The sequence below is a fragment of the Symphalangus syndactylus genome, chromosome 14 (assembly GCF_028878055.3).
Source record: "Symphalangus syndactylus isolate Jambi chromosome 14, NHGRI_mSymSyn1-v2.1_pri, whole genome shotgun sequence".
NCBI lineage: Eukaryota > Metazoa > Chordata > Mammalia > Primates > Hylobatidae > Symphalangus > Symphalangus syndactylus.
The window spans coordinates 8,540,414-8,567,856 of NC_072436.2; the positions used below are offsets into that span (position 1 = coordinate 8,540,414).

General features: G+C 50.6%; 2 protein-coding genes across 10 annotated transcripts in view; one reads left to right on the plus strand and one right to left on the minus strand.

Moving 5' to 3' along the window:
- Window positions 1–27,443, plus strand: part of RAB37 (RAB37, member RAS oncogene family) — a 62,380-nt gene that overhangs the window by 19,128 nt on the left and 15,809 nt on the right. For both annotated transcript variants that reach the window (XM_055241716.2, XM_055241718.2), the window contains exon 2: window positions 25,033–25,143. In XM_055241716.2, the coding sequence (XP_055097691.1) occupies window positions 25,033–25,143 (111 nt within the window). The remainder of the gene's footprint in view (window positions 1–25,032; window positions 25,144–27,443) is intronic.
- On the minus strand, window positions 1,373–16,047 carry CD300LF (CD300 molecule like family member f). 8 transcript variants are annotated; one of them, XM_055241708.2, is made up of 8 exons: window positions 15,908–16,047; window positions 10,945–11,283; window positions 9,500–9,563; window positions 5,031–5,076; window positions 4,824–4,959; window positions 2,800–2,822; window positions 2,349–2,486; window positions 1,373–1,874 (listed from the first exon to the last, which is right to left on the minus strand). In XM_055241708.2, the coding sequence occupies exons 1-8, from the start codon at window positions 15,948–15,950 to the stop codon at window positions 1,719–1,721; spliced, it is 945 nt and encodes a 314-aa protein (XP_055097683.1). In that variant the 5' UTR covers window positions 15,951–16,047; the 3' UTR covers window positions 1,373–1,718. The 8 variants fall into 8 exon arrangements, with proteins under 8 accessions (XP_055097683.1, XP_055097686.1, XP_055097684.1 ...); XM_055241711.2 differs by lacking the exon at window positions 5,031–5,076 and having other exon boundaries at window positions 4,824–4,936; XM_055241709.2 differs by lacking the exon at window positions 5,031–5,076 and having other exon boundaries at window positions 4,824–4,936; window positions 9,500–9,608.

Below are 27,443 nucleotides of genomic sequence, written 5' to 3' on the forward strand. Positions count from 1 at the left end.
CCTGACCTTGTGATCTGCCCGCCTCAGCCTCCCAAAGTGCTGGGATTACAGGCGTGAGCCATTGCGCCCCGCCATGTTATGACTTTTATTCTTATACCTTGACTCACTCTAATTTGGCTCTGCTTTGAACTTTTCCATTTTAAGATCTCTCTGTGGGCGCGTCTTGCTCTGTAAATTTAAAACAGTCTGTGTCAAAAACAGTCTCACTCTGACCTGACCAGCTTAGATGACTAGCTCAAGAACAGTCAAGCTTGCTTGGGCTCCGTGAAGTCCCCCAGAGCAGAAAAGCCCTTGAGATTCTAGGGAATCATCTTTGAGGTCATGGGAGCAGGATCTCTCCACCAAGGTCACCAATGCCAGATGCCCTTAGGGTGTCCATAGCTGTGAGAAGTCAGGCAAACCCCAGGACACCTTGATATGGACTGCTAAACATGCCCACAGCCTCCTACCTGCTGGGTCACCAGTCTGTGGTGCTCAGGCATAGCTCATCATCTCTTCCCAAGCCTTGATGCCTTTCCCTGACACTTTATCCCCAGCCCCTCCGTACAATCCCCCCGTCCAACAAAAATCAACCTAGGTGAAGTGATAGACTTTTGTCCTCCAGCCAGAGGATGTCATAGCCCCTCATCTCTCCCCAATTTTCAGGAAGGGAAAAAGGAGTCTGTCCACTTCATGCTTCTGGGCAGTCAATCCTGAAATTCCTTAGGTTGTTTGGCCCAGGACTGCCCTCCCAGAATGGTGAACACCGCTGCCTGTGCTCTGAGAGCTTGCCTTCTGCTCCAAATACACTACTTATTCATTGAGTCAACCAATAAACATTTGAGAACCCACCATGTGCCAGACAGTAACTAGGCATGGGGGATACGGGAGTGAATGAGACAAGTCCCCACTTAAGGCACCACACACCCTAGTGGAGACGGGGAAAATGATGAACATAGATCCCACTAAGTAAGTCATTTCACCAAAGGAAATAAAGCAGAGCAACAAGACAGAGAGAAATTGGAGGTGGGCTGCAGGGGCCACTGCCCCTTAAGTGGCCAAGGAAGGCCTCTTCTAAGAGATAACATTTGAGCTGAGATGTGATGATAAAAAGGAGCTAACTATTCACCAATCTGCGGGAAGAGCATTCTGGAAAGGAGGAATAGCAAGTGCCAAGGCCCTAAGAAGGGAGCAAGCCTTATCTTGTTAGAAGGACAGAAGAAGAGCCAGTGTGCATGGAGCAGAGCCTGTGAGAAGGGAGGGTGGATGGAGATGGGGGTCCTCAACTTGCATCTGCACAGTCCCTTTCTGCCACAGAAGGGTGGAATTCCAGGTTCTGAGGATTAGGACACAGATATCTTTTGGGGGCCATTATTCAGCCCATAACACGTGGTAGGCAATAAATAAAGGTTCATTGTATTATGATAATGATACTTCATGATAATAATGATAACATTTTTATCATTATCATCTTCATCATTCCCATGAAAGCCCCAGAGCATATCCCCAGCCCCCTCCTCAACTATGTAGGAGAGGAGGGGATGTTTAGAAAACCCCAACTCCTAGAAGCCCCCTGAGACTTGGCCCCAAGCCCAAACCAGAGCTGGGGGCAATGCTGGCTGATCAGGCAGAGGCACCAGTCCCCGGGTTGGTCCTGATGAGGGGAGCAGGGGACAGACGGTTGATGAGGCAGGAGTGTGCTCACAGCCTGGGGTCCAAGAAGGAGCCTGGAGTGCATGCTAAAGCCTCCTGTTGGTGCTGTATTCCGTGGGCTCCTCAGGACCCCCGCTGGGGATGTGGCCACTGAGGTGGCCCATGTTGCAGTAGGTCGGCTCCTGATGCTCAGCACCGAAGGTCAGAGATGCGCAGGAAATGTCCTCCTTTGGCAAGGGAGCCTGCAGCAAAGGCGGGTCCCAGGTCAGAGAGGACGGCAGGAAGTGATGGTCACGGGGCAGAGGAGCCCTCGGAGGAGGCTGGCGGGGGTGGACCCTTCAGGGCTTCTGACCCCTCTCAAGCCTTCCAACTTCCCCCGCACTCTGCCAAGCACCCCGAGCTTCAACCACAACAGAACAGATTCTCCCCCAACCCTGCACCAGGGCAGCACATTTCCTGTGGAATGCCAAGCCACTCAGCCTGTCTGGGACTCTGCTGCCCAGCGTGGGGACCGTGTTTGACCAGTCCCTATGTCCCCGGGGCTGAGACTCGCCTGGGGGAGCTCCTAGGCGGGTTCTGCAGTGACTATGGCTTTGTCCCACACTCGCCTCCTCGATGCCCACATGAGCAGGAGAAATCCCACCCTCCAAAAGGGCACAACAGCAGGCCTGTGCCCCCCTGCCCCAGCCTCGCAGCAGCCCCTACGGAGGACGCACCATGGTGACATATTCCACTTGCACCTGGTCAGCCTGGGCAGAGGAGGAGAGCTTCGTGGTAGCCTTTTGGGGGGAGATTCCGGCCAGCTGCAGGGTCAGGTCTGCATAACAGAGGTCACCCTCCAGGGGCTGCAGTACCTGGGACAGGGAACATAGGCTGGGGAGTCACAAGATCTGTCTGTGGACACAGGTTCCTTTTCCGCGGTGGGACGAGAGCCTCTCCGCTTCCCCAGGTGCCCCTCTCCCATTTCCCTCTGCGCCCCCACTTCTCAGGCTTCCATACCCCTCGGCCCTTGTCCCCTGGCTGTTTCCAGGCCCTGCAGGGGGCCTTGAGGACAGGATACTTTGGCACAGGACTTATCTGATATTTTGGACCTTCTGAGAGATGGAAAATGAGGAAGGGGAAAGAAGCTGCCTGGTCTCTCTGGTCCGACCTTGGGGGCTATCTTACCTGCTCTGGGGACATCCCGGCCGCTAAAAGACAAACAACAATTCAGAATTAGAAAGCCCATTCCCCAGACTCACAAGAACCCCCAGGTCTAGGGAAGACAAATATGGAAGAAAAGAGGTGAATTGGGTCCAGGCTCAGAGACAGGGACCTGGTTCTAATTCTGATTCCTCAGATGACACACTCTGTGACATTGGTCATGTCACCTCTCTGACTTTTCACTTCTCCACCTGAAAAAGAGGGACACCCCAGTCCCCTGCTCCCCACATCATAGAACCGTGCATTCAGCTGATCAGGTGGCCCTGCCAGCCATCGGCTCCCCTGGGATTGCTTCTGCAGAATCCCAACTCGGCCTGGAATTCCACCCTGTCTCTCTACCTGATTCATCCTTCAGGGGTCAATTCAAAGTCATGTCTGCCTTCTGCAGCGACCCAGGCTGTCTAATCCCCCTCCTGGGCCCCTGGGGGGCAGTTGCTTTATGTCTGTCTCATCATCTTCATCCTACTGAATTCTAGTTAGTCCTCAGGTAGGCTGTAAGCTGCAGGGTGGCTGGGCCTGTCCCTTCCTTACAACCTGGGTGCTTGGCTGTGCTGGCCAGGTGGTGCTCCATCAGTAAAAGTTGTCTGCAGAGACAGGATCGCACCAAGCTGCCCCCCAACCCTGAGTAGAATGTGCAAGCTGGGTCGGCATAGTAGGGACCGATTTTGTTTGGTTTGGTTTTGTTTAGTTTTGTTTTGAGATGGAGTTTCTCTTTTGTCGCCCACGCTGGCAGGCGATGGCACGATCTTGGCTCACTGCAAACTCCACCTCCTGGGATCAAGAGATTCTCCTGCCTCAGCCTCCTGAGTAGCTGCAACTACAGGTGTGTGCCACCACATCCAGCTAATTTTTTGTATTTTTAGTAGAGAAGGGGTTTCACCATGTTGGCCAGGCTGGTCTCGAACTCCTGACCTCAAGTGATCCACCTGCCTCAGCCTCCCTAAGTGCTGGGATTATAGGCATGAGCCACTGCACCCTGGTTTCCAGGGGAAAACCCCCCATTTCTTTGTTGTCACTAGAGCAGGGATGTGTTCTCCAGAAAGCACTTAGACCTTAGGCCGTGAGCAACACATTTGGGAGAAAAAGTGATGAATAAGAGTCAGGCTCTAATTTTGAAAAAGCATCACAGAAAACAAACTAACAGAGAGTCAGGCTCCCCTCTTCCCAGGCGAAAGATTTCCCAGGCTGTGGCGAGGGAGAAGTGTTGGAGAGAACCCCGTGAGAGCGAGGACCCAGCCGTTCCAGAAGGGAAAGAGGTACAATTGTGTGAGAATGTGGAAGTGAAGCCACACAAAGGGGTCTGGTTGGGGCCAGGCCTCATGATCTGTGAGTGCAGGCTCCTGCAACAAGAGGCTCCTCCCTGAAGAGCTAGTTCACACAGGGCAAGTAGGTAGCCTGGGAAAGTCCAGTGGGCAGGGGAGGGACAGAAGGAAAGGCCATTCCAATTTCCTGATCAGACTCGGAGGGCTGTGTGTGTGCATGCATGCTTGTGTAATGTGATGAGTGCACATGCGCTGTGGGATCCATGCACTGTGTGTGCCCGTGATCGCGCGCGTGTGTGTGCATCCACTGGTGTGTTTGTGTCTGTTTGTCCCTCCCCATTCCATGTCAGCTCAGTACCTCCTTGACAACCACATAGACCCGACTCTAGCATGTAGTCTAGACACCCCAGACTGGACCATCCACCTAAGACCATTGCCACCTCTGCCACCAAGAGTCAATCCAGGAAAGAGAAAGGGAGGTGGATCAGAGAGAAGAGAAGGGGAAGGACGGAGGTGCAGGGCAGGCGGCGAATGCCAAAACCTCCTGGGGCGCCCCTGCAAGCTCCAGGGCGCCCCTGGTCCCCTGGCACTGCCAGCTGCTGAGGGCCTTTGGGACTGTGCCCTTTCCAGATTCTGCGGGTAATCCCTTGGACCAGATAGCTCTCAGATGCCACACCCCCAGCCACCAGGCCCAGTCTCAGCCCAGCCTCACCCAGGTCCTCTCACCTTTCTGCTGGCGTTTCATCATCCTCCAAGCCAAGAGTGAGGCGGCCACCGAAAGCAGCAGCAATATGGCGAAGATGAGGGGCAGGAGGACACTGAGCTTCAGGAGGTTGTGCCTGGAAACAATGGCAAGCGTCCCCTGCATCCCAGGCTCACCATCTGCCTCTCAGCCCAATCCTACCCACCCAGCAGCAGGGGAGGGCCACACACCTGATGAGCTGCAGGTCTGTAGTTTGCAGCCTGGGAACCCTCACTCCTGGGGATCCTCAAAGATGGGTTTACAATGAGTACACATAGACACAAAGAAGGGAACGGAACAAGAGACACCAGGGCCTACTTGAGGATGGAGGGCGGGAGGAAGGAAAGAATCAAAACACTACAAACTACCTATGGGTACTATACCTATTACCTGGGTGACAAAATAATCTGTACACAAAACCCTGGTGACATGCAATTTACCGATATAACGAAACTGTGTATGTACCCCTGAAGCTAAAATAAAAGTTTTTAAAATTTAAGAATTTTAACAAAAGATAGTTGTTTCTGTTTTTGTTTTGTTTTTCGTTTTTTTGAGACAGAGTCTCGCTCTGTCACCCAGGCTGGAGTACAGTGGCACGATCTCGGCTCACTGCAACCTCCACCTCCCGGGTTCAAGAGATTCTCCTGCCTCAGCCTCCCAAGTAGCTGGGATTACAGGCACCCACCACCACACCTAGCTAATTTTTGTATTTTTAGTAGAGACAGGATTTCGCCATGTAGGCCAGGCTGGTCTCGAACTCCTGACCTCGTGATCCGCCCGCCTCGGCCTCCCAAAGTGCTGAGATTACAGGCGTGAGCCACGGCACCTGGCCTTGACAAAAGATAGTTTTTAAAAGGAGAAAGGGGTTCCATGAGGTGGTTTTAATGTGTCAGAAGCCTAACAGAAATTGTAGGGCAGTAGACTCCTAAAACACCTCCTGCCTCTACACCTGCCCTCTCTACTGGGTTGAATAACGTCCGTCCTCTTCCCCCCGAATTCACATCCACTCAGACCCATGAATGTGACCTATTTGTGGATGTAATCGAGTTAAGATGAGGTCATACTTGATTAGCATGGGCCCTGATCCAGCGACTGGTGTCCTTACAAGAGGGAAATTTGGACACATACACACAGGAAGCAGACCATGAGACGACAGAGACAGGGATCAGAGTGATGCCGCCACAATCCCGGGAACACGAAGGATCGCAGGCGCCCACCAGCAGCTGGAACAGAGGCATGAGACAGATGCTCCCTTTGGGCCTCCAGGGTGGAAACGGCCCTGGTGACACCTTGATTCCCAATTCCTGGCCTCCTTAGCTGTGAGAGAACATATTTCTTTTGCTTTGAGCCACTCGTAACAGCAGCTGCAGGACACTGACAGGCCCTACTGTACTGGATCATTGCCACAGCAGCCGAGGGGCCTGTGAACCAAACATCAAAGCACACCCCTCTCTCGCTCAAAATTCTGCAACAGGCCAGGCACGGTGGCTCATACCTGTAATCCCAGCACCTTGGGAGGCTGAAGTAGGCAGATCACTTGAGGTCAGGAGTTCGAGACCAGCCTGACCAACATGGTAAAACTCCGTCTCTACCAAAAAATACAAAAATTAGCCGGGTAGGGTGGCGTGGGTCTGTAGTCCCAGCTACTTGGGAGGCTGCGGTGGGAGAATTGCTTGAACCCAGGAGGCGGAGGTTGCAGTGAGCTGAGATTGTGCCACTGCACTCCAGCCTGGTTGACAGAGCAAGACCCTGTCTCAATAAATAAATAAATTAAATAAATAAATAAACAAAATAAATAAATAAATGAATAATAAATAAATAAGGAAATCCCATAACAGCCCCATTTCAGCCCATGAAAATGGCCAGGGCTGACAACGGCCTCCATTCCTGCCTACGACTCACCCCCGCCTGCTTCACTCCAGCCTCACTTCCTGCTGCTCCTCAAATATTCCAGGTACACCCCCACCTTAAGAACCTTATTCCAGTTGCATTTTTCTCCAGGAACACGCTCCCTCCGGAGCTCTGCATGGCTCACTCTCTCACCTCTTCCAGTCTTTGCTCAAGAATCACTCGACCGGGCGCGGTGGCTCACACCTGTAATCCTAGCACTTTGGGAGGCCGAGGCGGGCAGATCACATGAGGTTGGGAGCTCGAGACCAGCCTGGCTAACATGGCGAAACCCCATCTCTACTAAAAATACAAAATATTAGCTGGGCACGGTGGTGCACGCCTGTAATCCCAGCTACTCCCAGCTGCTTGGGAGGCTGAGGCAGGAGAATAGCTTGAACCCGGGAGGCATAGGTTGCAGTGAGCCGAGATCCTGCCGCTGTACTCCAGCATGGGTGACACAGCGACACTCCATCTCAAAACAAACAACCAATAAAAAAAAACTGTTGTGGGCTGGGCTGGATTGTACCCCACCACCTCCCACCCCAATCCATATGTTGAAGTCCCACCCTCTAGTATCTCAGAATGTGATTGTATTTGAAGATAGGATCTTTAAGGAGGTGATTGAGGTTAAATGAGGTCACTGGGGTGGGCCCTAATCCATTATCACTGGTGTCATTAGAAGAGATCAGGACACAGACACACGCAGAGGGATAACCACGTGAAGACATAGGAAGAAGACAGCCATCTATAAGCTGAGAGGGCTCGGAAGAAAGCAGCCTTGTGGACCCCCTTGATCTCAGACTTTTAGCCTCCAGAACTGCGAGAAAATAAATGTTTGTGATTTAAGCCCCCATTCTGTGGTATTTTATTAGGGGCAACCCAAGCAAACTAATATAAGGACTATCTGCTTCATCACTGGATGTGCAGAAATTTGAGAAAGAAATTCATCAGTCAATTAATTGTGTCAGCCCTATTTGGTTACACTAATTAGCTCTAGATTGTAAGTACTTCGAGGGCAGGCATTTTGATTATTTGGTCCATTCTTGTACCCTTTTTAATTCCCTTAAACCGTGACAGGCTAGAGTGAGTGCTCAAGAGTTAAGTGTTCAATAAATGAGTGAACAAACCATCTCATGCTAGTCAAAGGCCCTAATCGGGCACTTACATAAAGCTTCGATTCATAAAATAATAAATAAATAAATAACCTTAACTATTACTTACTCAAAGCAGTTTGGTAGAAAATAAACTTTCGAATCAGAGGGCATCCTGTATTGCTTTGCTTAGGAAAAAGAAAAATAGGGACTAAGCAAGGTGGGTCATGCTTGTAATCTCAGCACTTTGGGAGGCTGAGGTGGGCAAATCACTTGAGGACAGGAGTTGGAGACCAGCTTGGCCAACATACGAAAACCCCATCCCTACTAAAAATTGGCCGGGCATGGTGGCTCACGCCTGTAATCCCAGCTACTCGGGAAGCTGAGGTACGAGAATCACATGAACCCAGGAGGTGGAGGTTGCAGTGAGCTGAGATCATACTACTGCACTCCAACCTGGGCAACAGAGTGAGAATCGGTCAAACAAACAAACAAACAAACAAAAAAACAATTAGCTGGGCATGGTGGTGGGCGACTATAGTTCCCCCAGCTACTCAGGAGACTGAGGCATGAGAATCACGTGAACATGAGAGGCAGAGGTTGCAGTGAGCCACGATGGCACCATGCACTCAAGTCTGAGCTACAGAGCAAGACTCTGTCTAAAAATTAAAAAAAAAAAAGAAACTTTTAAAAGTTTAATTAAAAAAAAAACAGAAGGCAAATGGGAGAGGGGGAGTAGAAGCGTCTCAGGTAGTCAGAATACCGGGGACCGCCCACAGGGATTGTGTGGCAAGGTCCCAGCAATAGGAGACCTTGGCACTTGGCAGACCTGAAAACAAAGTCAACAGGGCCGAGGAGAGTGAAAGGAGGAAATTAAAGGGCAAGTTCCACTTCTAGAAAGCCCAGCTGACTGCAGATGGTTCGGCAGGGCACTAAGAGGCGTGACCCGAGCTATGGGGTAGAGCCCAGAGACTTCCATCCAAGCTCCAGTGCCACCCTTCACTGAGGAAGGGACTGAGGCTCAGTTTCTGCTTCTGTAAAATGGGAACATTTATATCTGCCCATTCTTCCACATGGGGTGGTTGTAGGAAAGGTCAAAGAAAACAAAATAATGCATAAGAAAGCCTTTTGTGAGCCGTCAGGTGCTCTAGAGATGTGAGAAACTATCGGCATCACTGTTCTTGCCATAATAGTAATCAGATGAAAATTAAGGGAAACAGGACTTCCCCAAGCCCTCCTTTCCTTGTCCTCCCAGAAGTTGGACCAACAGCCATCCCTGCGGCTCCATGACCCCACGCCCACACTCACACGAGCCACACCATCCTTACCGACTGCCAACTCATCTGTCTCCCACACTGAGCTCCACGGGGACAGTCCATGTCTGTGTCCCCGGAGCTCAGCATGGTGCAGCCATGTAGAAGTTATTATAACACAGTAAAAGTGGGGCGAATGAATGAATGAACCTACAAACAGCACTGAGCTGCAGAATGAAGGACTGTGGAGACTGAAAGGACACCTTGTGGCCTCACAGCAAGTGGGAAGGGCTCCCAGCTTCCTCATCCTCACCAAGGAGCGTGCAGGTCCCAGACAAAGCTCCGGCTGGAAACTGGGACTTCAAAGAGTTCTCCATTGGAGGAGTTTGGGTCAAGCAGGCCACAGTGGAACCAGAGTTGGCTTACCTGTTGTCCAAGTGGTGGCCGGTCAGAGTTGGGGAGCTGCTAGTTTCTTCCGGGGTGACTGGTGCTGTAAATGTAGTGGAGGTAGGCGTGGTGGGGGCAGCAGTCGACGCTGTAGTTGATGCTTGGTGTATAGACCAGATCACAGACGCCCCTGCCCATGAGCCCACCCGCAGCCCTGCACAGAGCTCTGAGGCTGGGCGGGGGTCTGGACTGCTACTATGGGAAGGGGCTGCAGCTTGGACCACTCATGTCTCCCTGGTCTCTAGGAAACTCCAGAGCCTCAGAGGTAGGTGGGGCTGGGCAGGGTCCAGGGAGGACGCTGAGCAGGCCCTGGGAGGGTTAGAGGGGACTGGGAAGCACCTAAGGGCAGCTGGAGACCAGTTGAACTTGAGCAATCCTGCTGCTTTTGACAGTGCCTTGGTCAATCTCCACCCCCAGACCTATTTATCCAGCAACAACAGGAGCAGAGTGGGAACTTGCACAGTGACCCTAGATCTGTGACATCAAAGGTAAGGACCAGCCCTGAATGAAATCATAATATTCAGGAAGAACCTTGACTTTGGGCAAGTTACAAAGCTTCAATGATGGGGATGCCCCTTTCTCAGGGGTATTGTGAGGACTCATTGAGACAATGCACGTTCAGCACTTTGCAAACTAGAACATGCCCCAGAGGCTCCAAGTGCAGCCTGGGGCCCCGAGGACTGTGGTGCTCCCTCCATGCCACAAGGGCCCTCGAGCTGGTCCTGCTCATCTCCTGAGGGACAGCAGAACAAGCCCAACAAATAAAACCATGCAAACCGAGGCACTGGGACCCCTGAGCTAACCCTCCCAGGAATGTCTGCATTCTAGAAGGACATAGGAAGAAACATCGTTAAGTCCACACACACAAATGGCTCATGGTGGGATGTCAGGGACCAGGAATGCAGCCATTTGACTGTGAAGACCTTTCTGGACTTGGGAATTAGACCCCAGCACCCTGACTCTGCTGAGCCTCTTTTTCCCCCAGGTTAGATATGGAATGGGAGGTGGGAACGGCAGCTATGAAGCCCCAGCCCAGAACTCCACCAAAAGCAGGACACACCTGGGCACCGGAGGTCTCCAAAAAGCAATGGCAAGGATTGGGGTCTCTGGGTACCGTGGGAAGGCGTCCCTTTGGCCCATGGGCTGAAACTGGGACCATCACCTTGTCCTCAGGCACTGAGCTGTGCAGAGGTAAAAAATGTGCCTAGAAAGGCTTAATCCCATCCTGGAGGGAGCTCTGGGAGCCATGGGGCCATTGAAGAGAGGCCCTGCTCCCCCAGTCCCAGGTGGTCAGTCAGGGTTCTATGAGACTCAGGACTCAAGTGATAGATCACTCAGTGACAATTAAATCACTTGAGTAGGATCTCAGAGACCAGAACAGAACAGGCCCTGAGAGACACACACATATGTACACTCCCTCTTACCTGGGTCAATGGTCACTTGAACTGGGACCCCATTGTCAGATCCAGTTCTCTCAATTCCACACCAGTAAGTGTCAGCATCAGTTTTCATGAGATCCTCCATGGTCACAGTGAACGTGTGGTTTTTCTGATTGTCCTTGATGGACACCCGGTCCCTCTTCACCTCCTGCTCTGATCCGTCGGTTTTAACAAGGATCTTGCAGTCACGCCAAACAGCTCCTCGACACCACCACTTCAAGTAGGTCTCCCAGTGTGAGCTGTAAACACACCGCACGGTCAAGGAGCCCCGCTCCAGGCCATTCACCGTTGTTGGACCGGTGATTTCGGTGGCAATGGAGTAGCCTGGAAAACACAAATTCATGTGCTGTCACCTCCACCCCAAGGGCAGGGCCACAGCTTTCTGTTTAGGGAATAGCTCCCAAATCCAAGTTTCACAGGTTAAATAACAGTCAAGGAAGAAATACACCTTCCACATACAAAACTTTTGTCCTTCAATTTTCCACTGGGTCAAAGCCACCAGGAAAATCACTGAAGAGCCCAACAACGGATCCCCCAAAACATAAAAATATTGTCACTAAGCAATAATAGCTTCCTGCAGTTCACCCCTCTCTCCACCCTACGGCCAAGGTAATCTGTATATTTCGAGGAATGTCCTTTTGCAGCCATCTTTGTGTTAGTCCAGTCTAGTGGGGAGGAAACACCAGGAGACCCATTTCCACAGGGTCTTACCTTGGCCTTTAGCACTGATGACCCTCATGAGGTCGAGCTGAGGCAGCCACATCAGATGGCTGTGGAGAGGCTGTCCTGGTGGTCCTAATGATTTCTAGTGGTTCTGGAATAAGCCACCCTGGATGAATGCCTTTGAAGTTGATCAAAACAGCAACGGCAACTGGTCTTCATGTGCTATAGGATCCATACAACACAGATCCCACTTTCTTCATTGAATTGCTTTGACCCCTTTGTCAAATTGCAAATTTATGGATTTCCCATCCTGTTCCATTGATCTATTTGTCCACCCTTCTGCCAATCCTACACTCTCCTGATTACTATCACCTTGTAGAAAAGCAAGTATTATAGACAGTAAAGCAGTATTTGCTTTCTTTTTATCTTTTTTCTTTCTTTTTTTTTTTTTTTTTTTGGAGACAGGCTCTCACTCTGTCGCCCAGGCTGGAGAGCAGTGGCACAATCATCATGGCTCACTGAAGCCTTCACCTCCCAGGCTTAATTGATCCTCCCACTTCAGCCTCCCTTCAGCAGGAGAATAGCTTAAACCCAGGAGGCGGAGGTTGCAGTGAGCCAAGATCACACCACTGCACTCCAGCCTGGAGACAGCAAGACTCTGTCTCAAAAAAAAAAAAAAAAAAAGAAAAGAAAATCAATAAGGGTAATATGCCATATTAACAGAGTCAAGGAGAAAAATCGTGTGATCATCTTAGATGCAGAGAGAAGTACCTGATAGGAATCAACACTCATTCATGATTTTTTAAAAACTCTTAGCAAACTAAGAGAACTGCCTTTATCTGTTAAAGATTATCAAAAACCTCAGCAAGCACCACACTTAGTGTGAGACATTCATATGTACTTTATAATAATTTGTTAACGTGGACATTGAAGTTTTATACACTTTTTTGTACATTTTATTTTCCACAATTAAAGACTTTTAGGACACGATAAACCAAGAGCCAAATTATTCTTTTTTTTTGAGATGGAGTCTTGCTTGGTCACCCGTCACCCAGGCCAGAGTGCACCGGTATGAACATGGGTCACAGCAGTCTCAAGTCCTGGGCTCAAGTGATCGTTTTGCTGTAACCTCTTATGTAGCTGGGACGACAGGACCACAGGCATGCACCACCATACCAGGCTAATTCTTTTTTTTTTTTTTTTTTTTTTGGAGAGACAAGGTCTCACTTTGTTGCCCAAGCTGGTCTCAAACTCCTGGACTCAACCGATCTGCCTGCCTCAGCCTCACAAATTGCTGGGATTACAGGCTTCAGCCATCATGCACCACCAGCCAAATTATTCTTAACAGTGAAATACTATAGGCATTCCTATTGAAATCATAAACAAAACATGAATTCCCAATATATATAATAACATGATTCTGGAAGTTCTTTTTTGTTCGTTTTTTTGAGATGGAGTCTTGCTCTGTCGCCCAGGCTGGAGTGCATTGGCGCCATCTCAGCTCACTGCAAGCTCCACCTCCTGGGTTCACGCCATTCTCCTGCCTCAGCCTCCCGAGTAGCTGGGACTACAGGCGCCTGCCACCACGCACGGCTAATTTTTTGTACTTTTGGTAGAGATGGGGTTTCACCGTAGCCAGAATGGTCTCGATCTCCTGACCTTGTGATCCGCCTGCCTTAGCCTCCCAAAGTGCTGGGATTACAGGTGTGAGCCACTGTGCCCGGCCTGGAAATTCTAATCAATATAGGAAGATAAGGAAAAACATAAAATGTATAATTATCAAAAGGGAAATGATAAGTTAGAGAAAATGTTTTAATTTTAAATGAAAAAGTATTTTAATTCATAATTGAATTTAATAGAGTGGCTAAATAAACAATAAACATGTAAAAATCAATGGCTTCCCCATAAACTGCTAATAAATAGTTGGAAAGTAAAGTAGAAAAGTGCTCATTTACATTAGCAATAAAAGTGTATTAAATTCCTAGGAATAACTTTAACAGAAACAATAAAGACTTACGGAAAAAAAGCACAAAGAGGCTGGGCATGGTGGCTCACGCCTGTAATCCCAACACTTTGGGAGGCCAAGGCGGGCGGATCACTTGAGGTCAGGAGTTCGAGACCAGCCTGACCAACATGGTAAAACCCCATCTCTACTAAAAATACAAAAAAAATTAGCCAGGCATGGTGGCACACCTGTAATCCCAGCTGCTTGGGAGGCTGAGGCAGAAGAATCACTTGAATCCAGGAGGCAGAGGTTGCAGTGAGCCAAGATCGCGCCACTGCACTCCAGCCTGGGTGACAGAGCGAGACTCTGTCTCAAAAAAAAAAAAAAATCTCTTCCTTGCCAGGCACGGTGGCTCATGCCTTTAATCCCAGCAACTCAGAAGGCCGAGGCAGGAGGATCACTTGAGCCCAGGAGTTGAGGCTGCAGTGAGCTGTGATCATGACACTGCACTCCAGCCTAGGCAACAGACTGAGACCCCAACTCAAAAAAAATAAAAAAACCTTCCTTTCTCACAGAAAACAAACTTTCTGATGGGTATTTTTTTTTCTTGGGTGTTTTAAAACAATAAGTTATTTAAAAGAGGGAAGCAGAGTAAGCACACTTGCTGCTTGTGGGTGGAAGTTCTGCAGGAGAGGCTGGCAAGAGCTGATGCACGGAGGTTCACAGCGGTATCTGGGCTTCGTGTTGGCGCCCACAGCTGTGCCTGCTGGCTTTTCTGCCCACTTCAGACAGAGGTCCCAAACCACTCCCACCCCCAACACAACTCTCACATCTGCTCACTACCAAATTCTCCCATTTCCAGATGTCAGAAAAAAAGCAGCCACACCTGTCCTGGTCTCACTGTGCCAATGCATTTCATAACATCTCACCCAAAGTCTGCCTTCTCCACTTACACGCTGAAACTCGGGGCCGAGTGTCCATTAGCCACTCCCTGCTCTGCCTGTACCAGCCTAGGAGTCCTGGAGAAGTCACTTTCTTCCCCAAGACCCTTTCTCCAATCTGTCCCACCAGGCTCTTCTGAAGCATGTGGCAAAGGCATGCTGACCTCCCTCTTCCTCAGACATGCCCAGTCCAAGCTCATTCCTACACAAGAGTCCTCGTATCTGCTGTTCCCTGTGCCTGGAAAGCTGGTCCCGATCCTGTGTCTGATCTTTTTCCTCCTTCTTTTTCCAAGGTCTCGGCTCAGACAGACATCTGGGACCATCTTCAGAGGGGTTGTTTCAGCCCGCCTGACTTAGAGCATCCCCCAACCTGGGTCCCACTGTAACATATCATCTGGTTCTGTTTTCCTCATAGTACTTATCACTTCTCACTTCTTGAAATTATTTTTTTGTTTTCTTTCTTTTTTTTTTTTTTCTTCCTTTTTTTTTTTTTTTTGAAACAGAGTCTCGCTCTGTCGCCCACACTGGAAGGCAGTAGCATGATTACAGCTCACTGCAGCCTCCACCTCCTGGGCTCAAGTGATCCTCATGCCCCAGCCTCCAGCCTCCCAAGTAGCTGGGACCATAGGCACATGCCACCATGCCTGGCTAATTTTTGTACTTTCTGTAGAGACAGGGTTTCTATATGTTACCCAAGCTGGTCTCGAATCCCTGAGCTCAAGCAATCAGCCTCCCAAAGTGCTGGGATTACAGGAATAAGCCTCCTTCCCTGGCCTCCCTTCATTTTTAATCAAAATTGCACGCACCAACTTAAGGTGTCTCCTGCCCTCTGGCTCTGCCCACATCTCAGTCCCTCCTTTCCTCTACGTCCCTGCCAGGCTTATCTCCTCTTGACTTTTCCGGTCCCTCAGCAAATTCTACTATTTCCTATTGCCCCAAATGCCTAGAACCACCACTGTCTCTCTGCCCAGCAAACTCCCTCTTCCCTCCTTTCAGAGTCCTCCAGCCTCACCTCTTCCCTGACGCCTGCCCTTGCTCAGAACACCTCCACGCAGGTGACAGACCACCCAGTCCAGGATGAGGCACTCGCCTGCTCTCCTGAGCAGCCCGTGTTCCTCCTCTGCTTTTCCCTGACCGGCGGGGCCTACACTCTGTCCATTTCACATGATCAGCCCCTGGGGGTCAGGAATGCTGCCTTGCACTGGCTTCATTATGAAGGCCACGCCCTGTATTCCCGCCTTGGCAACGGAAACGCTAGGTGAATGGTGGGTATGTGGATGAAACGCACAAGGCTCATGCCATTAAGGACACCTTTTGGCCTGGTCCCTTCTTCCCTCTCTCAGCCACCTCCTCCTGCTGGCTAAGCTTCCCGCAAGAAGACAGACCCAGGCCCGCGCACCTGAGAGCCAGAAGAGGAGCGGGTAGAGCGTCAGCAGGGGCATCTTCTCTTCAGACAGGTCCCCGTTCCCCTCGGTGGATCCTGGCAGCAGGAACAAGCTACAGACTGCACTCCATCTCCCAGCCTTCTGCTGGCACTCACTCTCGCCCTTGAACTTCCTCCTTCAGTCACTTCCCATGGGTGAATGAGACTAAAAGAGGAAGGAGGTGGTTGGTCGGGCACGGTGGCTCAGCCTGTAATCCCAGCACTTTGGGAGGCCAAGGCGGGCGGATCACGAGATCGGGAGTTCAAGATCAACCTGGCCAACATAGTGAAACCCCGTCTCTACTAGAAATACAAAAATTAGCCAGGCGTGGTGGCACACACCTGTAGTCCCAGCTACTCAGGAGGCTGAGGCAGAAGAATCGCTTGAACCTAGGAGGTGGGGATTGCAGTGAGCCGAGATTGCACCACTACACTCCAGCCTGGGCGACAGAACAAGACTCTGTCTCAAACAAAAAAAAAAAGAGGAAGGAGATGGAAAGGGTGAAATTTCGAGGCAGTTGACAATGCAAGGGGTCACAGCGATCATAAGCTTCTGAGAAATTCCTCTCTGTACACAGCCACCGTGGGTTCTCTAAAAAGAGAACTCGGTGGCTCCTCTGTCATGTGGAAACCTGCAGACATAGACCCACTGGGTCTGGCCAGCCCTTATCCAATCCTCCAAACCTGGTGGGTTGGCTTGGGGCAGGGGCATGTGGCTCCACCAGAGGGGTCCTGGACAGCCACAGCTGATGTATACAATGTCCTCAACCTGGAGCTTCAGGTGTAGCCAGATGCGTGGGAGCCCAGAAGGCCAGAAGTTCAAGAGGATTGAGGGGCGCTTGGGGCCAAAGTCAGAAAGACAGAGGCGAGATTCCAGACCAAAGGTTGGAAGGCAGCTACGAGGAGATGATTGGGTATCCAACCCCAGACTACAAGGCCAGGTACAGTGGCTCACACCTGTAATCTCAGCACTTTAGGAGGCTGAGGCGGGAAGATCACTTGTAGCCAGGAGTTCGAAACCAGCCTGGGCAACGTGGCAAGGCTTCATCTCCACAAAAAAAAAAAAAAAAAAGGTCAGGCGTGGTGGCTCATGCCTATAATCCCAACACTTTGGGAGGCCAAGGTAGGCGGATCACTCCAGTTCAGGAGTTAGAGACCAGCCCGGACAACATGGCGAAACCCCATCTCTACTAAAAAATACAAAAATTAGCTGGGCGTGGTGGCATGCACCTGTAATCCCAGTGACTCGGGAGGCTGAGGCAGGAGAATCACTTGAACCCGGGAGGCAGAGGTTGCAGTGAACCAAGATCGCACCACTGCACTCCAGCCTGGGCAACAGAGCAAGACTCTGTCTCAAAAATAAATAATAATAGTAATAGTAATTAGTTCTGCATAGTCACGCATGCCTGCAGGCCAAGCAATCTGGGAGGCTAAGGTCTGAGGATCACTTGAGCCCAAGAGGTTGCAGCTGCAGTGAGCCATGATTGAGCCACTGTCCACCGTACTCCAGCCTGGGCAACACAGCAGACGCTGTCTCTTTAAACACACACACACACACACACACACACACACACACACACACACACACACACACACACAGAAAGAGGTTCAGAGAGAAGGGAGACGCAAGCAGGGAACTACTGGCCCAGTGACAAGAAGGGCTTTGTCCTGAGAACACACAGGAAGCTCCTACTGCTGTACCCCAGCCCACCAGGTGAGATCCCAGGGATACCTACATCTGGAATCTTCCAGAAACCTGTCCATTGTACCAGGGGGTTTACCTGAGGAAACCAGTTCATTGCTCAGGACTATTACCCCCTTGCTCCACCCCCCATCTTATAACTATTTGTTGAAGGAAGGAAGGAAGAAAGGAAGGACCAGTTTTGCCCCTCACTCTCCTCCTTCTGACAATCATGTCCATCCCCCATCTCTCCTTTCCCATCAAGAACCCAGCAAGTCCCTAGGGTGGGGACTGGGGATATAAAAGGATTAGAAAGGGCCAGACTCGGTGGCTCACACTTGTAATCCCAGCACTTTAGGAGGCCGAGGCAGGTGGATCACCTGAGGTCAGGAGTTCGAGACCAGCCTGGCCAACATGGCGAAACGCTGTCTCTACTAAAAATACAAAAATTGGCTGGGCGCGGTGGCTCATGCCTGTAATCCCAGCACTTTGGGAGGCTGAGGCAGGCGGATCACGAGGTCAGAAGATCGAGACCATCCTGGCTAACACGGTGAAACCCCGTCTCTACTAAAAAGTACAAAAAAATTAGCCAGGCGAGGTGGCGGGCGCCTGTAGTCCCAGCTACTCTGGAGGCTGAGGCAGGAGAATGGCGTGAACCCCAGGGGGCAGAGCCTGCAGTGAGCGGAGATTGCGCCACTGCACTCCAGCCTGGGTGACAGTGAGACTCCGTCTCAACAACAACAACAACAACAACAACAACAACAAAATTAAAAAAAGAAAAAAGAAGGGGATGGGCTTACCCTCCAATGTAAGAGTTATCCAAAGTTCCTGTGATGGTCCAGGAGGCTTCCAAGGCAATCGGGCAGCATCAGTCTTCAGCCACTAAGCCAAGAAGATCTGGGAAGGAGTCAGTCAGAGAGCCTTGGGCCAGAGGTCCAGGGGCTCTGGGAGTGGCTGCCAGGTGAGCTGAACAGTCCGATTTTCAGTGGGGTGCCACACAGATGGGATGCGGCTTAGGAGGAATCCTGGGCTGCAGGCATTCCCTGGCCCAGTGGCCAGATTTCCAGCACTCGTAGCAAGCTCCTGGGGGAGGAGGTTCTGGAGGAACACCTGGCAGCTGCGGTTTAGGCGTTTAGAGTTCTTGTGTGCTGGAGATGTGGCTGGGGTTTGTCTCACAGTGGAGGCAAGGAATTGCAGAAATACATTGCTACTTGGCTGCCTCTACTCTATTATTGTACATCTTGAAGATAAGGTTAATTAAGTCCTGTTGTGGGGTTTAAGGGCCGGAATTTAATTTTTGGAGCTGCATTTAATGTTGGGAGCAGATTGGGTAATAAAATAAAATGCATATTGAGAATAGAATGGCTTTCTGACCTTACAGGATCTAGGGCTGTAAAGTGTCTCAGGGTTGCTGCCAAACGGGCCATGAACTGGGCTGGGTTTTTTTACTTGATGAAAAAGAGCCTAAACACTAACTGATTTGGGAGAGGTCAGATAAAGAAAAAGGAGCATTAACCTTGACCATGCCTTTAGCTCCAGCCACCTTTTTAAGAGGAAATTGCTGGGCAGGTGGGCGAGGGCTATTCAAGGAACAAAACTGTAAGCCGGACCAGGTGTGAGGAGGGGAGGTGATAAAAGGATTATAGGGTGGGGGAGCGGAGGCTGAGGAAAAACTGGGACCTAGCTCAGCCTGGCAAGGAGCAGCCTTGGGAGGAGGGGAGAGGTCAGATGGGTCTGTAGAAAAGGAAGATTCAAAAGACTCAGAGACACTTGGGGTTGGGACTGAAGGGACAGGTAGGAGGGACAGAAGCAAGATTTGGGATGAGTTGCATTGGGAACAGAGACTAGGAAGGGACTGATGTGTAAAAGAATGCCTGGATATCAGGCACCTCAGACCGTTTGCCCATGTTATGACAAGAATTATGTAGATCTTGTAGGATGGAAAAATCAGAAGTGCTGTTTTCTGGCTATTTGGAACCACTGTCCAGTTTGTATGGGGGTCAAGCGGCATTGCAGAACAAAATAAGGCATTTAAGTTTTAGGTCAAGCAAGAGTTGAAGAGCTTTTAAGTTCTTGAGAACACAGGCTAAGGGAGAAGAAGGAGGAATGCAGGGTGGAAGGTTGCCCATAGTGAAGGAAGCAAGTTTAAAGAGAAGGGTAGAGACACGGAAAGAAGGGGTGAGGGGTGCTTGCCCCCCAGGAAAGTGGAAAAAGGGCAGAGACATGGAGAGAAGGGGTGGGTGTGCTTGCCCTCCAAGAAAGTGGAGAAGGGGTGGCAGGTGCTTGCTCCCCAGAAAAGTGGAAAAGGGGTAGAGACACGGAGAGAAGGGGTGGGGAGAAGCCCTGGGCTGCAATGTGGGTGAGCAGCCAAAGCAGGCGTCCCTGCAATTGACTTGCCACCAAGGGAAAGTGGGTGAATGACCAAGGCAGGCATCCCTGCGGAGATCAGACACCAATGGGATGTGGGTGAATAATCAGGCAGGCATCCCCGCAATGATTAAACACCAAGGGAAGGCTGCCTTCCCAAGTCCGTGACCGGCACTGGAGTTTTGGGTCCACGGATAAAATGTGTCTCCTTTGTCTCTACCAGAAAAAGAAAGGAATTGAAAGTAAGAGAAGAGAGAGATTGAAGGATGGCGCCAAGACTCAAAGGAGAAAGAGGTTGAGAGATAGTGAGAGGTTGCAGAAAAGAGTAAAAGAGGCCGCTTACCCGATTTAAAATCGGTGAGTTGTTCCTTGGGCTGGTTGGTCTGAGGGCCCGAGGTTGTAGGTGGATCTCTTCACAGAGTGAGGGTAAGGACAGAGGACTGGTCTCCCGAAGGAGTCCTGCTGACCAGGGTCTTCAGCACCAAATGTCACACGCATCCATGTGAAGAGACCACCAAACAGGCTTTGTGTGAGCAACATGGGTGTTTATTTCACCTGGGTGCAGGCGGGCTGAGTCCGAAAAGAGAGTCAGCAAAGGTCAGTGGGATTATCATTAGTTCTTAAAGGTTTTGGGATAGGCAGTGGAGTTAGGAGCAATGTTTTGCGGGCAGGGGGTGGATCTCACAAAGTACATTCTAAAGGGTGGGGAGAATTGCAAAGAACCTTCTTAAGGGTAGGGGGGATTACAAAGTACATTGATCAGTTAGGGTGGGGCAGAAACAAATCACAATGGTGGAATGTCATCAGTTAAGGCTATTTTCACATCATTTGTGGCTCTTCAATTGCTTCAGGCCATCTGGATGTATACATGCAGGTCACAGGGGATATGATGGCTTAGCTTGGGCTCAGAGGCCTGACAATATCTAAGGTAATGGATTTAGGCAGCTCCGTCCCTAACATTTGGGGGCCAGAGCTAGAATACAAATGGAAGCTCACATACCATGTGTCTCAGTATCTTAACATTCTAAAGCAAGTTCAAAAAGCTACAAAATCAAGTGTGTCTAATCTTCCCTCCTGAACAAAATACCTTCTTACCAACCTGGAAGCCAGGTTAGCATGTAGGATTCTAAGAAGTTCAACACTAAAATGTGGCAGCCTAGGAACAAACAACCTCCTGTCCCCAGCTCCCCCACCCACAAGCTCCTCTCCTTCTCCTCCCACCCTTGCGCACCCCAACCCCAAAGGAATTTTCAGCAGCTGTTGAGTGGCGAGAGAAGATATATCACAAGTGCATTGGTTAGGTCAGAAGAATGCATGAGGCTCCACGTTCAAGCTCTGTCCACAGCTCCTGCAAATGGTCACCCCTTGGCCACACCACAGACCTAGGGATGCCACAGTAACAGCGACCTTGGGGCAAAGTGCAGTCAGTCTACAGGAGGAATAGGAGCCTTTGGCCATGTGGACACCCCTCTTCATGGGGAGGAGCACAGAGGAGGAGCAGGCCTAAGGGAGGTCCTAGGTTTAGGAAGAGACCATTCAACAATGCTTGTAAATAGACCAGCGCTGAGCTCTCCATGATGGCCTAGGTAAAAAGCTCTTAGAGTCATTATCAGTAGATTTTTTTTTTTTTTTTTTTTTTTGAGATGGAGTTTTGCTCTGTCACCCAGGCTGGAGTGCAGTGGCATGATCTTGGCTCACCGCAACTTCCACCGCCCAGGTTCAAGTGATTCTCCTGCCTCAGCCTCCCAAGTAGCTGGGATTACAGGTGCCTGCCATCATGCCTGGCTAATTTTTGTATTTTTAGTAGAGACAGGGTTTCACCATGTTGGCCAGGCTGACTTCAAACTCCCGACCTCAGGTGATCTGCCCATCTTGGCCTCCCAAAGTGCTGGGATTACAGGCTTGAGCCACCGCACCTGGCCATTGTTAATAGATTTCTGATGCTGATAAAAAAGACCCGGCAGGGCATGGTGGCTCACACCTGTAATCCCAGCACTTTGGGAGGCAGAGGCAGGTGGATCACGAAGTCAGGAGATCGAGACCATCCTGGCTAACACGGTGATACCCCGTCTCTACTAAAAATACAAAAATTAGCCAGGTGTGGTGGCAGGCACCTGTAGTCCCAGCTACTTGGGAGGCTGAGGCAGAAGGATACCTTGAACTTAGGAGGCAGAGGTTGTTGTGAGCTGAGATCGCACCACCGCATTCCAGCCTGGGTGACAGAGGGAGACTCTGCCTCAAAAAAAAAAAAAAAAAAAAAAAGACCATGACCAATATGAGAGGATCATCCTGCCCCACCCTGAGCCAAGGTTCAGCTGAATCTGAAATGCTGAACCCTGTGTGCACCCCCGGACCTCGGTGAGCCAGAAAAGGTCCCGAGAAGACAGGACTGTTTCTTACGATGAACGCTGTGTGCACCCTCAGGCCTCGGTGAGGCAGAAAAGGTCCTGAGAAGACAGGACTGTTTCCTATGACGAAAATTGATGGAAACTCCAAAGGAAAAGGATAAAAGCAAAAAGAATTAGAATCTGTCACGTTCTTTAGGACACGAATGAGGAGAACGTGGATGGACTACCCCTCACATTCTGGAATATTCTCTCTAGGAAGCACTTCTTAAAGCCTGAGGAAGTTAGATTCTAGATGTAAATTATTAAAACCAATGCATGTAACAAACAAATGAGTTCTCTAACCCAGGAGGAAATAAAAACTGGAGAGGTTCAGGAGGTGGGTGGGGGCGCAGTCAGGGGACATCCAAAGTCAATGCCATGGACAACTGCATGGTAAGCAGACGCTGATATGCATCCCCTTCCGTGCCACTGCCAGAGTTGAACAATGGCTGGGCCCGACCCAAGGAGGCCCAGCCATCTCTATGCTTTTACGGTTTTGTTGTTTTTATGTCTTTATGTTTTTACAAGTCCAGCTAAAGTTTGCACCTCCTAGTCCTTTCAAACAAACTTGAATTCTTGTCTTTGGAAAGAGGCCACTGTCCACTTTACACTAAGGCATTTATCCACTCACCCATTCATTCATCCATTCATTGAGGGTACCAGCCTCTGGGTGCATGTAGAGTTCTTCTCTGTTGTTTATGATTTTCTTTTAAACATTTCATCTGAACTTCCAAGCTAATTATCGCCCCTACTCCCTCCCAGTTCAGACCTCCCAGAGGAAGGCAGCCTTCCCCCTCTTTTCCCAGAATCTGCTTCTCTTTGAAATCTTGTCTGCTCCTTGTTCTAAGGCCAAGTGTGCGAGGCACATACCAGCCATCTGATTTTGTTTTATTCTATAGACTGGATTTGTGGGGCTCTCCCACACAGGAGATCTATGGACATCGTGTTAGTCCCGGTCTTCCAAAGAGGAGATGTGAAGAGGGAATTAAATGTGCAAGGGTTTTACCGGGGGAAATGCCTGTGAGAGAAATAGAGTAGGTGCCAGGGAGGCCAGGGGAGCCTTCAGACCATGATGCAGGTTGGATCCCCGTGAAGGAAAGAGGGCGGAAAAGTTGCGTGGAAGCATCCCAGACCACTTTGCCGTATCTGGAGGGTTGTGCAAGGCCATAAGGGAGCCCTTGAGCTAACTCAGCTATTACAGGGGTCCTGTGTCTCCCAGGAACAGGCCTGTCTCAGTGTCCCTGCTGTGCTCCACCTTTGGCTGGTAATTGCCCGTAGGAAGCATGACCTTGGTGCAAACACGACGACGATGGCTTTCAGAGCACGGCAGTGGGGACCATCGGTCACGGATGCCCCTGTGGTTGGAAGTCTCAGAGACACGTTCTCATGGTCACTTCAGATGCTCATTAACTTGGAGGGAGATCTCCTCTGTGCCTTCACGCCCCTTTCAGTGACTTCAATAGAAAATCGAGACTTTAGTGTCTTTGTGTATCTGGGTGTACGTGTGGGTATCTGTGTGCATGTGTATGTGTTTGTATGTATGTGCGTGTCTGTGTTTGTGTTTATGTTTGTGTGTATATTTATGCATGTGTGCATGTTTGCGTGTATACTGCATGTCTGTGAATGTGTGTGTCTGTGTGTCGGTGCCTGTGTATATGTGTCTGTGTGAATGTGCATATGTATGTGTATATATATATGTGTTTGTGTTATACATGTCTCTGTGTGTGCATGTCTGTGTATGCATGTCTGTGTGTTTCTGAGTTTCTGTGTGTGTGCATGTGTGTTTGTGCACGCATGTCTGTGTCTGTGTATATGCATGTCTGTGCAAATGTGTTTCTGTGTGTTTGCATGTGTGCTTGTGTCTGTATATGAGTATACATGTTGGTGTACATGTGTTTCCACGTGTCTGTGTGCATGTGTGTGTTCTGTCTGTATGTGTGTGTTTGTGTGTACATGTGTGTTTTATGTGTACTATGTGCATGTGTGTTCTGTATGTGTTGTACAAGTGTGTCTGTGTTTGTGTATGTGTGTGTTTCTGTGTGTACATGTTTTTGTGTCTGTGTGTGCATGTGTGTTTCTCTGTGTGTGCATGTGTTTGTGTGTGTGCCTGTATGCTTCTGCATCGTGTGTTCTGTGCATATGTGTTGTATGTGTGTATGTTTATGTGTGTGTGCCTCTGTATGCATCTGTTTCTGTGTGTATATGTGTGCTCTGTGTGTGCATATGTTTGTGTGTGCATGTGTGTTCTGTGCATATGTATGTGCATGTGTATTTCTGTGTCATGTGTGTTCTGTGTGTATGTGTGTACATGTGTTTTTCTGTGTCTGTGTCTTGTGCATGTATGTTTCTGTGTCATGTGTGTTCTGTGTGTATGTGTGGTACATGTGTGTATGTGTATGTGTGTGCTTCTGTGTGTGTTTCTGGGTGTATGTGTGTCTTCTGTGTGTGCATATATGTTTGTGTGTGCATGTGTGTTCTGTGGATGTGTGTATATATGTTTTTCTGTGTCTGTATGTGTGTGTCAGTGTCTTGTGCATGTGTTTCTGTGTGTATGCATGTTGTGCACATGCGTGCTTAGAAAGAATCCACTCCCGCAGCCACAAGGACATCTCTGAGGCCAACTCACATCACAGGCCCTCACCTCTCTCTCTATTGCTCCCTTCCAGACCATCCTGGTGGGCGACAGTGGTGTGGGAAAGACGTCTCTGCTGGTTCAGTTCGATCAGGGCAAGTTCATCCCTGGCTCCTTCTCGGCCACCGTGGGCATCGGATTCACGGTAAGCACTGGCTGGCACTGCTAGCTCTGGGCCTGGGCTCAGGACCCCAGCGTGTTTCTGTTGAGTGCCAGCAGGAAACAGGTGGACACTCGCATTGGATCATTCAAGGAGGATTAAGGAGAAGACTGTTCCCCAAGGTGTAGGAGGGTGTTGGGTGACCAGGAGGGAGGGTGCACTGCCCCTGGGTAGTCCAGAAACTCTGCCCACCTCTAGTATCAAGCAGGAAGGGAAGGCACCCTCACCAGAACCCAGAGACAAAGCGGGCTGCCGGGTGAGCTGCCTGGTGGGAGCTGTGTGGGACCTTCAGTGGAGGGACATGGCAGCCCATGGAAGCACCTGAGGGAGGCAGCCAGGAGAACAATCCCCTGTCCCACGTTGCTCTCCTCCTGCTCGCCATCTCCTTCTGGGGCTCCACATTGGATGAATGCAAGTGGAAGCCAGAAAGCAAAAAAATATTTTAACATGGGATAGCTCAGGTCAGCCCTCCAAGGCAAGAAGATCTGGAGGGACAAAGGGACGACCAAGTTTTCAGTACAGTCCAAACTTAGCATTGTCACACGAGTCTCAGGGAGCTGGCAGGCCCAGGTTACAGTTCCGTGTTTAGTCTTTGGTAAAATGGTAAAAGGGCGGCTCGGGTTAAGGAAGCCCAGCGCCCTTGGCTTTTTCTGCCCACAGCCCCTCTGCGGGACAAGGGATCCCTCCTCTACCACACATCCCATCTCCCCGCATTGTCCCATGCCTGCGGCTGCAGCTGCCTTTGAATTCCTGGGAAGACCTTGGGAGAGGGTTCCACTCCTCTCTCGGAATGTGGCAGGAAGAGCAGGGCCTTCCCTCGGGACCCCAGAATCCTAGCATCTCAAGATGGGGAAGAGCAAACATCTCTTCTTGGACAAGGCGGATGTTTGGGAACCTCTGAGACCAGAGCACAGGGCCTGTGAGATCACACTCAGGGTCAGGACGCAGCAGTGCCATGCTGAGGGGAAGAGAGAGAGGAAAACCCAGAAAAATGGGCTTGCCCACCGGGTCACAGTCAGGAAGGCAGGGGTTCAGAACGAACATGGCTTCTGGGTGACCTTCCAGGAGGCAAAGCGGAAGTGAGTGCCTGGCTCAGGTGTGTTCTGGGGTCTAGAATCGGCCCTGAAACACCAGTGCCCAGGGCTCTCCCTGGACTGGGACTGGCTGGGCTCTGGTAGTGCTGAATAGGGCAGGGCTGAGACCCAGGAGGCCAAGGCTGCCTGGCAATCCCTGAGGTCTTGGACCAGGCTGCCATGAAGCAAACCAGGATGACCTGGTGCCAGGCATCACCCACCCCAGCCCAGGTCCAGTCTGCCCTCAGCAGCCAGGACACACCCTGCCCTCAGGGTCACACCCGCATCTCCTCACCCACCCTTCTGCCTGTCTGGTGAGGAAGGAAGAGAGTGGGGTGGATATGGCTGTGGACATGCAAAGTCTGATTCACATTCCACAGACCACAGAGGTGAGATCTCCAAATTTTGCCGCTAGCTTGGCAAGAAAATTGAGGCCGATTTCCTGTGAAGGAAAAAGAAAGTGTGTGGTCAAACTGTGGGTCTAGCCTGAGATGGGACATGCTTGGCTTTCCCACTGACCTCAGGGTGGGCCTCCTAGAGCCTGGGCTGCCTGCTTGGCACCGGCCAGCACCCGATGTCCTGGTGCATCTCAGGACAAACCTGTCGCCTGCTTACGCTGAGTGAGGGCCTGAGCCCCTGGCCAGAAACTCAGCCTGGGGACACCTGAGCAAAGAACTGGTAGACATGGGGGTCTCCTCCACATATCAGCGGTCTGGGGGTCCCCAGAGAGCCAGGCTACCAGACACTTGTTTACCCATCTGTCCTTCACACAGAGATTTGAGATATGGCATGGATAAGGGCCCTGCCGCTGGCCAGGCTGTATCCTGCAACTCCTGCATGATGGGAAGGGAGGCAGACACTGCCACTGGCTCCGCTCAGGAGGCTGAGGACAGCCTAGGTGGCAGGGGAGGGACAGAGCCCCTGGTCTCCCACTTTGGAGGAGCCAGAGGTGAGCAGGGTGACTACCTAGGGCATGCCTTCACCCATAAACTACTGGGCCCATCGCCTTCTGGAAGTGGGACCTGCCCAGGTCCTGTGTAGATGCCTCTCAGTCAAGACCTTCCCTAAATTCTCTACCACCAGCTCCATCAAACTGGCTGTGGGGGTCCTGCTGATGGGCTTATGGGGCACTGACATCGATGGGGTTCACACAGGGGTCTTTCCAGTCAGCCCCTCCCAACACAGTTCAGGTCCTCCTTGTTACCTCTCTCC

Bases quoted from the DNA above. Each gene is read 5' to 3' on its own strand.
- CD300LF (XM_055241708.2), bottom strand. From the start codon at position 15,950: ATGCCCCTGCTGACGCTCTACCCGCTCCTCTTCTGGCTCTCAG. The intron at 9,564-10,944 runs GTAAGAGGGAGT...CTACATTTACAG, and splicing joins TCAAGTGACCATTGACCCAG to CACCAGTCACCCCGGAAGAA. The intron at 1,875-2,348 runs GTGCGTCCTCCG...CCTTTGCTGCAG, and splicing joins AAGTGGAATATGTCACCATG to GCTCCCTTGCCAAAGGAGGA.